Genomic DNA, 15,672 nt, shown 5'->3' with positions numbered 1-15,672 from the left:
CATGCTCTTTGACATCTCATAGAGTGGTTTCTGAATATCTCACAAAATGTTAAAAGCTAGATCCTCACCTCGACCAGAACTGTACACACCCTTTAATTGCCAATTGTTGGTGATTGGCTTTGGAGATTATATGTACAGGTGCTTGCACAATAATTTCAGTCTACATGTATGTGAAAATGGAGTTTTGCATTCACAGGTGCTGTACACAGTTTTGTCTCTTGATCAATTACGATAGCCTGGGTAACCCTGTAGTGTAGGGATACCATGGAGTGGGAATGGATAATCCCTGCAATGAACTGTGTACAGCTTTATCACTGATATCTGTGTAAGTACACACACAGCTGGAGAATCTCACCTGGAGTCGGCCATTACCAATGAGCATATGCTTTGATTCACACGCCGACCAGTGCTGTTCTTGGTTTTGAGTGTACCCTGGTGGACAGAGAATTTGATGAACTGGGCCACCCATGTATCCCCTTATTACCAGGCTTTTAAAGTCACAGCCCTCTCACCATCCCCACCTCCCTCTCCCTCCTCCCATCCCTAATCCTCCCCCCCCCCCCATATCCACCTGTTCTTCAGCCGTACCTCTGCAATACTCATCATGAAGTCTTATTTTAAAAGGTGTACTGAAGCAAAAGCAACAATATAGTTCTCTTCATTGCCATTGTTCTGTGCACTGGACATTTCTCCCTACTTGATCTAAATGTGTGTCATTCTCATTTCTTGCCAGCACATCTACAGATCGTCAAAATAACACATTTATTATTCTTTTTTTTTCCCCCCAGGATGGCTACGTGACTATACACATTACTCCAGAGAAGGAATACTCATATGTCAGCTTCGAAACCAACTACCCGATGGTAAGCCCAGATGTTATTTCTTTTCCAATCCAATCTCTCATTTCAATTGATGTGGTATGAGAGCTCCTCTATCCGCTCGCTCTCTCACTCTCTCTCTTTCTAAGAACAAGATCCTCCTAAGAAAAGTGATGTTCTCAAGCCACCATGCATGCCAGCCACTCGAGTAACACAACCTCTGTCCACATAATTTATCTCCTTTGGTCAGTGTTTCACTGAATGCAGTGACCAGCAGCAGTTTCAGGATAATACCTACTCGGGGTAATTCCTTATGTAGCTCTATAGGTGTACTGAGTTTGATTTCTTTCAGCCAGTGCAGCTAATTCTTACATAGCAGTTCATTTCACCAACATCATTGTTGACTAAGATTCATAGAAAACCAAACCAGTAAGTTTGATGCCTCCTCGCCAAACAGCATTTGAGGCATTGATGATTTTTTATTTTTCATCTGTTTGATCATCTTCCTGTCCATCCATGCAATTTAAAGAAAAAAGCTCTTATAGACTTTCTTGATACCTGGCCGATGCATGACTCATTAGGGGAAGATGAGCTTATATTACAGATTTTTAGGCCAAATCCTTTTAAGGTTGAAGGTCAAAGATTTTTTGTGGCCAAATCCAAATGTGACCCGCTACAACAAAATGATCCTAAAGTCGGGCGAGGTCGATTATTTGAAAATTGCATGATATAATCCCCTAATCTTTCTGCTTTAAATTGATATATAACACATTTTATAAAAATAATCGGCTGCGGAGATATCGATGTTTAAAAGAGAGCATGTCGAGACGTCTGGAAAATCACTGTTTCGAGAAAAGCGCCCTAAAAGTCTTCCTTTCGACGCAATCGCGATCAAGGGACACGCAAGTCAGTTTTCACCTCTGGACAATAGAAGGTAAGCCCTAGCAACCCCCGAAGAGTTCATTCAAGCACATCAGCGTTGGCGGTCTCCTCACCAACCAATCAGTGACCAGGATGTGAGAAGCGGCTGAGCATAGCGCACCCCGCCTGCACGCACCAGTCGACTGGGCAGTGTGCGAGCTTCACGCTTCGGTTAACAGCAAGCAGCAAACTGACCAATGAGATCACTCTGGTCGTTGTTAGGGGCGAAACCTATCTGTGGCGCTCAATCCAAGTTTTCGAACCAGTTTCTGCTTCATTGAAATGCCCAAAAAAACATGGCTCAGAAAAACGCTATTTTTTGGTCTTCCCTTTGATCATTTTGCTTCAAAATTTCGACAGATGATAGAAGACATGTTAGACTCCAATATTGTATATCAAAATCAGAAAATCGTAAGTTTTGACCAATTTTAATGCTCTGACTTCAAACTCGATTTTCACGGCTTCGACCGTGCGCGACTTTAGGACCTTTTTGTTGTAGCGGGTCACAAATGAACTGAAAGAAAAAAAATAATAGAATGTACATTACAAGAGCTTGATATACATGCCATATTGAAGGATTATAAAGGATGTGTGTTGAGATGTGCTGGAAGTCTGAGATGGTAGTGGAGTGTGGGGGAAATTCCCCAAATCCCACCTACTACATCAGCAGTGATAATGATTGTGTTTTTGAACTCTTTTGTAAACCATGATGTAAACAGTCTGTGTGCCACATTATCATGAGACAGTGCATGTGCGCTTTTGGATTGCATTTTGTTTTTCAATGACATGCAACTTTTTGTACAGCTGTTTATGCTAGAACTGAAATACAACAAAGTTGTAGAGCAAATTACAAGCTTTGATGTGATGTAAATATGACAAAGCCATCAATATTTTAGTTGTTATTTCTTTATTTCATTTTATTCTTTTTACATATGACCAGTATTCAAAACACAATCCCCAAACAGACTGCACGATTACACATACTTTTATGAACAGGCCTGAGAGGCATGACTTCTTAAAGACACAAACTGGACAGAAAATCAGAATTTAACTGAATTTTTTTTATGGAACATGTCTTTTCTGTCAACCCACTGCAAGCTATATGAGAAAGGAATTGTGTGTGATTTCGTCAGTGTACTGTAGCATATTGCGATCTGTCTATTGGGTTTTGCTTGGTTGTCTGAGACCCCGTTTACAGTGCGGGGCTGGGCCGAGCCGCGGCCGAGCCGCGGCCGAGCCCAGCCTCATTGCGAGGCCAGGCCCCGCAATTTTGTCCGTTTACACTGCCGGGCTCGGCCGCGCTTTTGATTCAAACCTTTCAATATTTTGTGGTATAGTGGCGCTCTGTTTATAAACAAACGCAATTTGGTATTGTCTGGTTTTCAGACCCTTTGCCAACTAAATTCCGTGGCAACAAAGTCGCCGTAAGGGCAGAGGCCTTTGCAGAAGGAAAAAAATCCTTTGCAGGACAAAACCACCTTAAACTATACTAGTTTTCGACGTTGAGGGGGATAATATCCTGAATAGCGAAAGACACAGGCAGAGGGTTTGGAAGCCAGACTAAACTTGGCCGCGCATTTGGCCCAGTTTGCGTTTACATTGCGGCCGCGGCCGAGCCGCGGCCGAGACCACCTCCAGAGCGAGGCCAAATGGCGAGGCCAACGCATTTGGCCTTTTGCACGTTTACACTGAAATGAAGGTAGACACGGCCGAGTCGAGGGCCAAGCCTCGCACTGTAAACGGGGTCTGAGAAAACTGGTTTCATGACATTTGCTCCCGCAGCAATTGCTCCCATGAAATATCTGCATACTATTATAAAGCCAAACATAAATTCTACCAACAAAAATAACTCTGGTCCTAATTCTAATTATCACATCTAACTAAACCTAGAACTCTATTACAGCTATTTCGCAGGAGCAAATGTTGTGTCACCGAGCAAAATATGCAAAGTTGGCGAGCCATTAACTTTGTCAAGTGTGTAAATGTGGTGCACAAAGAGATTAAAAAAAACAACTGATGCCTCAAGATACTGCTCACTCCATGTTATACATTCATTAGAGATGTGATATGATCTTGTTAGTACCAGCATGGAATCTTATTTCATCGTTGGAAAAGGAATTAAAATCTACACAGCACAAAGTAAACACGAATGATATGTTTAAAGCCCATTGCCCACTGTGCAAAATGAGTCTGCGAGCTGGTGCAAGCTGTATATGACGCCAAGTGTGGCATGGCCTATTTCGTTACGAAATCTGTCATTTCGTCGACGAAATGACGACTTTGTTAAATGTTAACGAAATGATCATTTCGTTTACGAAATATTGTCATTTCATTAAGAAATAGGCCATGTGACACTTGGCACCCCATAGCGCTCGCACCAGCTTGCAGGCTCATTTCACACAGTGGGCATTGGGCTTAAGACTAGGCATGATGGCATGAGGTTGATTGGTGTAGGAAGTAAAAACTTGTCCTTGTTCCCTCGCTGTATTTCAGACGGATTACAAGGAGCTTGTTCAGAGAGTTCTCTCAGTCTTCAGACCAGGCAAGTTTGTGATGACCCTCTTCGCAAACAAGGTGGGTGATATGTTCTCTACCAGCAATCCGATGTACAAAATAATAAGAGTACTGTAAAGGTGGATATTTCGTGTGACTAATTTTTTTTGTGTGTGTGCTTGGCAGGGCTAGCAGAGTCTCACGTGCTTTTAACTCCGCAGAATAAAGACATAAACTCCTGGAACATATGGCAAGCAAAAGCATTTGCGTGCTTTTATATACGCGCTGCTTTCTGGTCATGGAAATGTGCAAAAATTGCAACAGTTTCATGTGCTTTTACCTCCGCAGAATCAGGACGTGAACTACTGGAACATATGCAAGCAAAAACATTTGTGTGTTTTTATTTTCGCACTCGTTTCCAGTCATGGAAATGTGCAAAAATTTCAACACCATGAAAATTTCCACTTTTATAGTAATCAATGGTGCTTTGGTGGGGAAAAAACAACAACAACACACAAGCAGGTTCTATGCTTGTTGGTTTGGTATCATGGCCACAGTTTGTTTGTCTGTTACTCCTAGCACATTTTTTGTGGTTACTCCATTCGTTTGTTTTTTATGTGCATTCATACCCGTTGATGAAATTGTCAGTGCGTTTGCCCATCTTACCATACCATGCCGGATTGGGAGCATTTGAATACTCTGAGGAGATAACCTGTCTCATGAGTTATTTTGGGACTTGAGTCAAAAGGGTCACAGGTTTTATAGCAACAGGCTTATTCACCTCACATGCCTATACTACATAATACAGGTGTCCCTAGCAAGGAGAATCAACTCTGAACTAGAAAAGCACTCTGAGAGTGCAGACTACCGCCAAGCAGCTACTTTCCACCGATGATCTTGCTCTTCTGTAGAGATCAGTGATTTCCACTGATATGTATGCATGCTGAAAAATCGCCCGATTTCCCAATGTAGAAGCCTTTGTACCACCATAAACCTTCAGCTGCGCAGAAACTATAGAGCACACACTTTAGTGTGTGTATGAAAACCTCAAAAATGCGCAGCTTGATCTCTCAAGTTCATTGACCCTACCTGCCAAAATATTAAAAAATCCTTCATAAAATCCATAAAAATTTCCAGATCACTACCAAAATTTAATCATCTGTTCCTTGTGTCATTCTCAATGTTTCGTGCAAGTTTCATCCAAATCTGTGCACAACTTTTTGAGTTTTTTTTTTTGCACACAGAAAAACAAACAAACAATCAAATAAACAAGCCAATGGTAATGAAAACATAACCTTCTCCCTTGGCGGAGGTAAGTGATGTAGTGGGTGTTACACGTATTCTCCTCACATCAACAGCTGGTATGGTATGATTTTGGACCTCTTTGTGTTCAAGTTCTCTCTGGCATATGGTATGGTACAGTACGCGTTGGGAGCCTTCGAGCACTTCTCTGGTGAGGGTACAGTATTTTATGGTACTGTATGCTTCAGGAGAGTGCTCAAACGCACCCTTTGTCTCTCCTTTCTCTTCTCTTCTTTTCTCCCGTTTTCTCTCAAATCCTTGCATTCAACTTCATTCCTAGTACCAGGGGTCAAGGGTCAAGGTAAACCGTATAGTCCTTACAATACCACTGAACCTAGTACAGGCATGTTTGACAGTGCATCAATTCGTACTGATAACACTGTGGTGTTGATTTGTCAAAGTATGCACTTTGGTCAGCATTGTTTGACTTTCAAGAAGGATGAGAAAGTGATGACTGTCTACCAACACAGTAAATTTGGCAAGGCTTGAGATATTGACTAATAATACTATGGAGATTTCCTTTGAGCATGATTTTGACGGAATTGGGTATTTCCTCATGTATTTAAAGGGATGGTACAGTATTGGTGGAGATGAGGATTGGGTTTTAATTTTTTGCGAGGTACTAAGAAACCACTTATGAAATAGTACAGAGCATATCATGCTAAGACAAATTCAAAGTTTATTTGATGAAAATTGGATGTGGAATGGTTGAGACATCCAAAAACAAAGTAAAACAAAGTGATTGTAATAAAGGTGGGTCCCACTTTTTATTTAGATCGCACTGTCTTGGATATCTCAGCCAATTCAAACCCAACTTTCATCAAATAAATGTTGAACTCCTGTCGGAATCACGTGCTCTTTGTTTCACATTTTAGAAGATGTTTGTCATCATCTCATCAAAAAATTAAAAAAAAAACTGTTGAAAGCCTGAAGTTAAGTCTCAACCAAAACTATATGATCCCTTTAATATATGACAAGATTGAACATTGCAGGCAACTTGATAACACAATAAAGTCGGTTGTACAGGTTATTGTAAAGTGATATGTTAATTATCTTTTCATTTTTTTTTTTTACAAGGATTGTGGGTAGAGTGAACCACAAGCTAAAATTTTCAGTTTCACTATAAAAGTTTTGATGGAGTGCCTTTCTACTGTGCTATTGTGCTCCAATGTCTAGACTTGCCCAAAGGAAGTCCAGTTTATTCCAGCTTTTCATTTCATCTTCCTGCAGTTATATTCTGTAGGTAACATTGATGGTAATTTGATGCACATTAGTGGTTTGATTTATGGGTTGCAGTGAAAGTAGCGTCATTGTTTTCTTGCCTTCCATTTTATTTTTCTTTTGTCGGGGAGAAGAAGGAAATGCCACTTCACTGAATATCTTTCCTCATTGTAAATTTCTGGCATGTGGTTATGCTCGAGATCATTGTAGTCACTTCTATGTGTTTGTGAAAGGGGAATGATATTAGAGTCTATCTTTTTTTTTCTTTTCTTTTTTGGGGGGATACCTTTATCACCCCCATACTTTTTTCTCACAACTCATTGCAATCTGGTTTCTATTGTCCAGTACTGTTGTTAAGAAGACAATGGTGTCATTAAAAATGACAGCTTTTTAGAAAGGATAATTGAGATGATGCTGGTTTCATCTAATTGTTTTCTAGAGTCCCTTGACAATCACTTTCTTTAGTATGCCAGTATTTCATCAGATAAGATTATCTTTGTTCTTAACATGTTCTGAATTGCGGAACAGATTGAAATCAAAACTGATATTAAAGATGATCTTAAGGCACCACTACAATGGCAGATAGGGTAATAATAATAATAATAATAATAAATATCATTTATAAAGCGCTTATTACAATGTTTCTAAGCGCTTAAGAAGAAATTGGAAAGATAGATTCAATTATGGAATATATACAAATGGAGATACGATGAAACGCAATACAAGATACAAAATATATAAGATAAACATTGTAAGTTATAACTTATAGATCATGTTCTGTAGTTATTTGAAGAAAAAAAATGCTTAACATGCACAAAAATACACAGGGAGGGAATTTGTAAGAGTACACGTATGCAAGGACTGCAATATCAGTGAAGAAGGCCAGATAGTAAAGATGAACATGAAAAATGTTGTTATAACATGTAGTTTGAGCCATCTGTTAATTCTTCTAACATGTCCCTACCTGAAGAGAACCCTTTCCAATGTACCTCTGTCTACTATTTCTCTGTTTTATCTCTTCTCACAAACTACTCCCATCATTCTATCACGCTGTCCATACAGCTGTAGTTCCCATGATTTCTGTATGTGCTTGTCAAGTTTAATATATATCTACCATATGTCCAGAAAGAAAAAAAAAATACAACGGTACCCTCCGCAAGATAACTTTAAAGATAGTGAATCAGTCCAAACGAAATTTCAGGGTATGAAACTATAACTCATTGCCCACATCTTACAGAAAACCCCATTCGATTTGCTTCAGTGGTCAAAGATAAATTAGGATTTTTGTAGAGCATGTCAGGAATCCCATCCCTCCAAGTTCTGTCTATTTTGTTTACACATTAATATGCAGTTCCAAGAGCATCCAAGGCCTAAACTTAGAAGAATCAGACTCATGGCATGCTTTACAACAATCAACATTTCTCTGTGACCACTTAACAAAATTGAAAGTGGTTTTCTGCCAAATAGAGCTAAGATGTTATATTTCAAGACCCTGAAGTAGCATTTGGACAGTTTGTAAATTATATTGGGTGTTATCAATGCAGAAATTTGATTGTAATTTGTTTTGTTTCGTTTTGTTTTTTTGACCTACTGTATATCCACCCTCTCACAGCAAGCGGCCTGTGGATCCAGTCGCAAGGCTCTGAAAGATTCATTCCTGGAGCAATACAAGCGTCAGGATCGTCAGTACTCCGAGTTCAAGAATTACGACCTCACCTTTGGCCAGTATATTAGGGACAAGGTTTAGTGTGTCGAGGTAATCAACTCAGAATGTTTGAATGATCATGGAATTCCTTTTACACATTTTGGTAAAGGCTTTTGGAACTTTTCTGATAGATTGTAGTACAGGGCATATATTTGTATTACGAAATTCCTTCTGTGTCAATGACGTAAAATTATTGTAGTGAATTAATTGTGTATCCAGCATTTTGATGAAGTTTGTAGTGAATAGAGCTCATGTACACTGTATGCCAGTTTTCATAAGACTTTTTTTCACCATGTGCTATACTGTATTGGTGAATGCTTTCTTTGCTGAAAAATAAAGCACAAGATGTTCTTTCAAAACCATCATTGAAATACATGTATTAGAAATGCAAGTATTTATTGTATGAAAAGGTAGAATGTCAACTCTGCATTCTGTGGTGTATTAGTATGTAGCAAACATGGTTGGCATGAAGTTTGATAAGTCAGTTAAAAGAATGATTATTATATAATGCATAAACATTTCCTTAGAGGATTCTAAGATCTCCTTAGACTTATCACAGGACCAACTAGGTCTTGGTGGGCAATGGGTTGAATTCAAGAAAACTGTGAGAGATTCACTCCTGTAAAATCTTTGGAATTATTCTTTGGCTATGATATGAGTTGTTTCACCGTTTGTACAAATTGATGAAAATTCTTGACTTGTCCAATGCGATTGTCTTGTATTGCAAGGGAGAAATGTTCTTTGATATTAATTACCAGTGCGGGGGAATGCCAGTACAATGAGGTTATCAAAACTACTGTAAATGTTGATATTTCAATGCTGTTAAATATTTGCTCTAAGCGGCTTAAAAACATATTCGTGGGTTCTTAAATTTGCACTGCACATTTGCTTACTCCTATGTTTTCATCCAATTTACTAAAACCACAGAAAAGTGGATGTGCTACAAAGTACTGTTTAAAGGTACTGTTTACTGGAGCAGTGATTTTAAAAATGTTTGAGATATCAAATTTGATACATATGGTGTGTAGGTCAGTTTTACATTTTTCACAAAACACCCTAACATGTAAAAATTTTGCGATATAGCCTCAAAGATAAGGAGATACATCACTGTTTTTCTTACTAAACCATAACTGTATACGGTTTAGTCTAGACACAATTTTATTATAGCCATTGTTCACATTTTGTATATTCAGCAATACTTAACATTGATTATACCGACTAACTTCTTTACACTGGTTGTTTCTATTCCTAACTCACACATTTAAGAGCTATTTTGAAGCACTAAAGCTGGGTTTTTGTTTCATCTGCAAATGATAGGTAATGCTTTTAATCTGCGCAACATGCATACCAATATCATGTCTCCCTCTTGAAGATTGCACATGGCACAATTACTGCATGCACACATTTGATTGCAGTATAAACACAAATAATCTATTTAAATGTACAACCTACACAAAGCTACAACACATACACATACTCACCACTCTACTACTGCTATTGCATTTGCAATAGTATTTATCAGTTGATGAAGCACACAATCGTTTTTGTGTGTATTTTAGAATTTGTTTAACCAAGAGTAGTGCAAAATCAGTGAAAAAAATAAATAAATCTGAGCTGTGAATGTTTTTTGCCATTTGCAGTACTGGTACTAAATTTTTCTTGCTTGCAGGTCTATACATCCACATAGTCACGGATATTAAGAAAACAGTGGAGACTTCCAATACGCCTATACTAAAGCTATTAGAAATGCAAAATGGTTAATGGTGGTTTGAAATGGTGATATGTAGCAAGATCTCACATTAGTACACTGTACATGTTAGACCTAAGGCAACATTATTTTGGTTGGGTTACTCCGTAATTTGCAAAGATGTCTGCAGTATACAGTAAAATGAAAAACGTTAGCAGCATGAAATTGTCACGTATTGGAGCTGACATCCTTTTTACAGCATGAAACTTTTCACAAATGGTCACTGGCATTCAATGCCTTGTGTTTGACAAACAAAACCTTGCACATGCATTTTACTTTTGCGAAACTTGGCTCCTCACAAATTTGTCAAAGTTTCTCCTCCCCACCAGTTACTGGGGAAAATCTCTTTGTGTATACAGTACTCCGTCGAGCTGAGTTTGGCGTTCAGACCGAAGATTACCATAACAATTAGCGTACGCATAATGAGCAGAACACGGCTGGGAAGAGTTGTGACTCGGTGACGTAGGACTCTCCGCAAAGACTTGCTCATTAGCATATTCACCATGCAGATTCACACTTTTTCAACAAAAAATTACGAGCTTATCTGGTGATTTGAAAGTTTGTTTTTGGTGAAAGTAGTTCATTTGAGGTACCAACAACAACATTTTTTTTTTTAATTCGTGAGGACTGCCTCACTTTAATGACTTACTCCCCATAGATTCTTTTGATACCAGAAAATTTGCCTCTTTCTTTTCATTTTAAGTCTTCTTTCTTCTTTATCTGTGGTTCTGAGAATGTAGCTATAGTAACAAGAGAAGGGATTATATTGTATATGTAAAAAATTCTTACCATTTGGAAGGCAATTTGAGCCTGAGAATTATTGCTACAGTTGGAGAGGATGTTCATGATATCTGTAGTCGGGGATTCCCCTAATATTATATTACCTTTTGATTGCCAACAGGATGCATTCAATATAAGCTACACTCGGAAGAAACAAGAGTATTATATGCACTGCTATTCCTGTTACATGCATGTCTTATGGATACCCAAGTCTGGTTTTGAATCAAAACAAGACAAGATGAAATTACAGTGGGTTTCAAGAATACCGACATTGCTTTTTTTCTTTAGGCAAATTGCAAGAACTCTGGTGCAGTCAATATGTTAATGTGGTCACTGACTAACCATAACATTTTATCACGTTGGTCATTCTTGAGGTGCTACAGACGATACAGATATCAACATGCTTGTATTTCTTTGATAATGCACAATGATAATCACATGTTTGTTTTGATAGATGATGCTAAAGGGTTGACAGATTAATTGTCTAATGAGGCAGATGGGTTTTAGTGATACCATAAACCTCTCTCTCTCTCTCTCTCTCTCTCTCTCTCTCTCTCTCATATCCTTTCTCTCTTTCTGTCTATCAGTGTAATAAATTTCTCTCATTTTCTTTCCCATTTCAGAGGGAGGGGTGGTTACAGGGGATAATAGAACATATATGCCTTGAAACCTCGAGTAATGGTGCTCTTAAAAAAAGTTAATTACCAATATCAATCATAGTTATGACAGATAGTTGTTTATCATCTTAATATGAGAAGGTAATAGAGAATACATGTAGTTACACGCGACAATATAGCTTTTATATAATAATTATGAGATACAAATGATTAAAGTATGTGTGAAGGAAACATGAACTTCCTTTGCGTAAATCAATTTATTAACCGTCATGCGATATCGTGGGTACTACTGCGGCAAAAGAGGGTATAACTGGTGTTTGCTTGTTATATTTGTAAGCAATATTGTGTCATCTATTTATACTGGTATTGAAACATGCAGTGAACAATGTTGCATGCATTTATGTCATTGTGCTATGGGCTGACTGTCAGTTACCTTGGTGAAATAAACATGGAAGAGAAATACCAAAGTGGTGGTATTTGTCAATTTGGGTTGTTTAGGAGTCTTGTCATTCATCTAATATGATTCATTTCTTACAACCACAAGCTACCACAGCTGAGTGAGTGAATGATTATGTGCCCAGGGCCCTGTTTTATGAAGAGGTAATTGGTTACCATTGAAGGGGTCGGTGCAATACAGTGCTAACCCACACAATAGTCATTTTGAGATAATCGCTGTTGAATGTTTGGAAAGTCCATACATTGTACATTAATAAAACATGAATACAGGCACTCTTTACCGTCTTATTGATTGAATTCAAATATGATATTTTCACGGAGGTTAGAGTGAAGGATAAGGATTATGAAAATGCTTGTAACTCAATTTTGACAAAAGTGTGGGTTAGCACTATATTGCACCGACCCCTTCAATTGTATATAGTTGATTTGTGGTAAGGGAATATAAAATCGATTCCATATCTGTTGATAAAATGGGGCCCTAGTTTCTTGCGAGATACATTTAAATACATGTACATGTATATCAAAACCAAGTGAATACACAATGATATCGTGGGTAACCAGCACGTGGAAAGTTGTTTTATTGTTGTTTTGGTACACAACAAATACAGTACATGTATTTGTATTCAGGTTATAAATTCTATCATAGAAGAACAAAGTGAAATACTGTATAAACTCCTGTCACTCATACATATGACATCATCCATACGGAAATCATTGCTTTGATGGCGATATGAAAGTTCCTGTTGTACCTCAGTGACAGCCAATTAATTCTCTAGACTTGCCTACTGATATCTTCAACTTGAATATTATATACTCAAGTAGGGTTAGGTACTGTATTCAAAAGGACAATTTTTTAGGTGTGCTAAACTCAAATCCGATGCGTTATTTTGTATCTATCTAGAAGACTGCTGGAGAAAGGAACCTGAAAGTGCGTAACTGAATGCTTGCGACATGATACTTTAAGGCTTAAAGCCTCAAATGATATTTGCACAAAATGATAACACTTCATTATGAAAGAAAGAAATGTAGATGTGAAAACCAAGAATTGATCCTCGTTATAGGCACCCTTGTATTTATTTTGAAATCACTCACAATCATATCTATCACAGTGTTTGGAATGTGACGTATTAGGTAGTGAGACCAATGAATGACGTATTTATCAACTTTATAGCTTATCCAAATACCATCTTGATGAATCATACTCAAATTACATGGCTCATTGTACAAGATTGGCTTACAGAACCCTGCTCTATCTAATTACTCTCACTACATGTATGTGCTGCTTGGTATAAGCACCCAAGTTTTTGATCGAATTTCATTGTACTCGAGATGTATGTAGCTCTTGTGTATCAAACACTGTTAGTGGTTCATCAGCTAGTAGGCCCTATTATCTTCTGGAGCACTTGTATACTTCATTTCATTACCAAAAACAATAACTTCATTGAATTTAAATGCAAATGTTACAGACCTTCACAGGGGCATTATAGAGTGTGCCACAACCCTGGATGTATACAATGATATAGGTCTTTAGTCATTACTTTGTCTTGATAGCTAGGTTTCATTTAGTCTAGTTCAACCCAAGTTCATTTTGTAGTGAATATGAATGGTTATCTACACAATGGTTTATTTCAACATACAATAAATATCGTCTTGAAAGGAAATTGAAACTACCATAGTGTTATATTAAATACCACTTATAATTTGCAACGCAACACATTTATTTTAGTCTGGGTGCCATAACTGAACCTTGCTCTACCTCTAGGCCATTTTTTGTGTTTATGCCTCCGCCACGAAGTGGTGCCGGAGGCATTATGTTTTCGGGTTGTCCGTCCGTCCGTACGTCCGTCCGCATTCGTTTACGCGATAACTTGAGTAATATTGACTGGAATTTTACCAAACTTGGTTCAAGTATAAAGTATGATGGGGCAATTACTTCATTAGATTTTGGGTAAAATCGGCCAAAGGCCAAAGGTCAAAGGTCAAGGTCAAATCATGAAATTGTATCCGTTTACACGATAACTCAAGACTGGATCAAGCAAATTTCACCAAATTGTGTCCGAGGATGATGTATGATGGGACAATTACTTGATTAGTTTTTGAGTGAAATTGGACAGAGGTCAAAGGTCAAAGATCAGGGTCAAATCCTAAAATTAATCTGTTTACATGATAACTGAAAACTGGATGAAGCAGCTTTCACCAAACTTGGTCCAAGAATGATGTATGATGGGGCAATAAGTTGAGTAGATTTTAGTGACATTGGCAAGAAGTCAAAGGTCAAAAGGTCAAGGTCAAATGCTAAAAATGTTGCTATTTCCCCCATATCCATGCAATGCCCAAAAGTATTTTCTTGAAACTTAGTGTAGACATGTACTACTGCATAAAGATTCTCCAGAGAGAGTTTCATGTCATAAGGTCAAAGGTCAAAAGGTCAAAGGTTAGGTGAAAATGTTACAATTTCACTTTTCTCGCAAATAGTTCAATGTATCTTCATGGAACTTGGTACATACGCATGTACTGACTGGCAGGGATTATGTAGGGAATGTAGGGGTCATGGGTCAATAGTCAGGGGGTCAAAGGTCAAGGTCAACTCCTCTAAATTTTGCTATTTCCCTTTTATACTAGTGTATGCAATGCTTGCATTGTTATTTTTAAAACTTGATATGTACATGTATTACCATGGAGATTCTCTGGGACATTTCCAGCCAGAAGGTCAAAGATCAAAGATTAAGGGTTAAAGGCCAGGTTTATATGCAATATATATATATATATATATACATATATATTACTGTAATCACACTCTTTCTTGAAAATTACTCAATGCATAAACTTATAAAAGGGTAGGTCAGAAGTCAAGTAAAAATCCTCAATTCCCCAAATACATGTACCTGCACTCTTAGACAATTGTAGCAAACCTAGTTCAAGGAAAGTGAACATTCAAGATATTTCTGACAAACCTGTCATTTCAATATTTTGCCAGTCATGTGAAACTGTCATCACACATTGTGAAGACATTGCACCATGCACCTTTAGGGAGAATCATGCATTATCGCGTGATGGCGGAGGCATCAGTCGCCATAGCGACATACAGTTGTATCTAGTTTTTATGCCTCCGCCACGAAGTGGTGCCGGAGGCATTATGTTTTCGGGTTGTCCGTCCGTCCGTCCGTACGTCCGTACGTACGTCCGTACGTACGTCCGTACGTACGTCCGTCCGCTTTCGTTTACGCGATAACTTGAGTAATATTTACTGGAATTTTACCAAACTTGGTTCAAGTATAAAGTATGATGGGGCAATTACTTCATTAGATTTTGGGTAAAATCGGCCAAAGGCCAAAGGTCAAAGGTCAAGGTCAAATCATGAAATTGTATCCGTTTACACGATAACTCAAGACTGGATCAAGCAAATTTCACCAAATTGTGTCCGAGGATGATGTATGATGGGACAATTACTTGATTAGTTTTTGAGTGAAATTGGACAGAGGTCAAAGGTCAAAGATCAGGGTCAAATCCTAAAATTAATCTGTTTACATGATAACTGAAAACTGGATGAAGCAGCTTTCACCAAACTTGGTCCAAGAATGATGTATGATGGGGCAATAAGTTGAGTAGATT

At 38.1% G+C, this 15,672-nt stretch overlaps 1 protein-coding gene across 1 annotated transcript in view; it reads left to right on the top strand.

The window, feature by feature from the left end:
* The window catches only part of LOC139740133 (S-adenosylmethionine decarboxylase proenzyme-like), a 29,332-nt gene extending 20,658 nt beyond the window's left edge, over nt 1-8,674 (top strand). The window contains exons 10-12 of the mRNA XM_071650715.1: nt 789-863; nt 4,233-4,313; nt 8,368-8,674. Of these exons, the coding sequence (XP_071506816.1) occupies nt 789-863; nt 4,233-4,313; nt 8,368-8,502 (291 nt within the window). The 3' untranslated portion in view covers nt 8,503-8,674. The remainder of the gene's footprint in view (nt 1-788; nt 864-4,232; nt 4,314-8,367) is intronic.
* Nucleotides 8,675-15,672: the final 6,998 nt, after the last annotated feature.

The sequence above is a fragment of the Diadema antillarum genome, unplaced genomic scaffold (genome assembly GCF_040938485.1).
Source record: "Diadema antillarum isolate AM-2024a unplaced genomic scaffold, OU_Dant_1.0 seq00000836_RagTag, whole genome shotgun sequence".
NCBI lineage: Eukaryota > Metazoa > Echinodermata > Echinoidea > Diadematoida > Diadematidae > Diadema > Diadema antillarum.
Note: the sequence above shows the minus strand (reverse complement) of the source record. Positions and strands in the feature narration are given on the sequence as shown.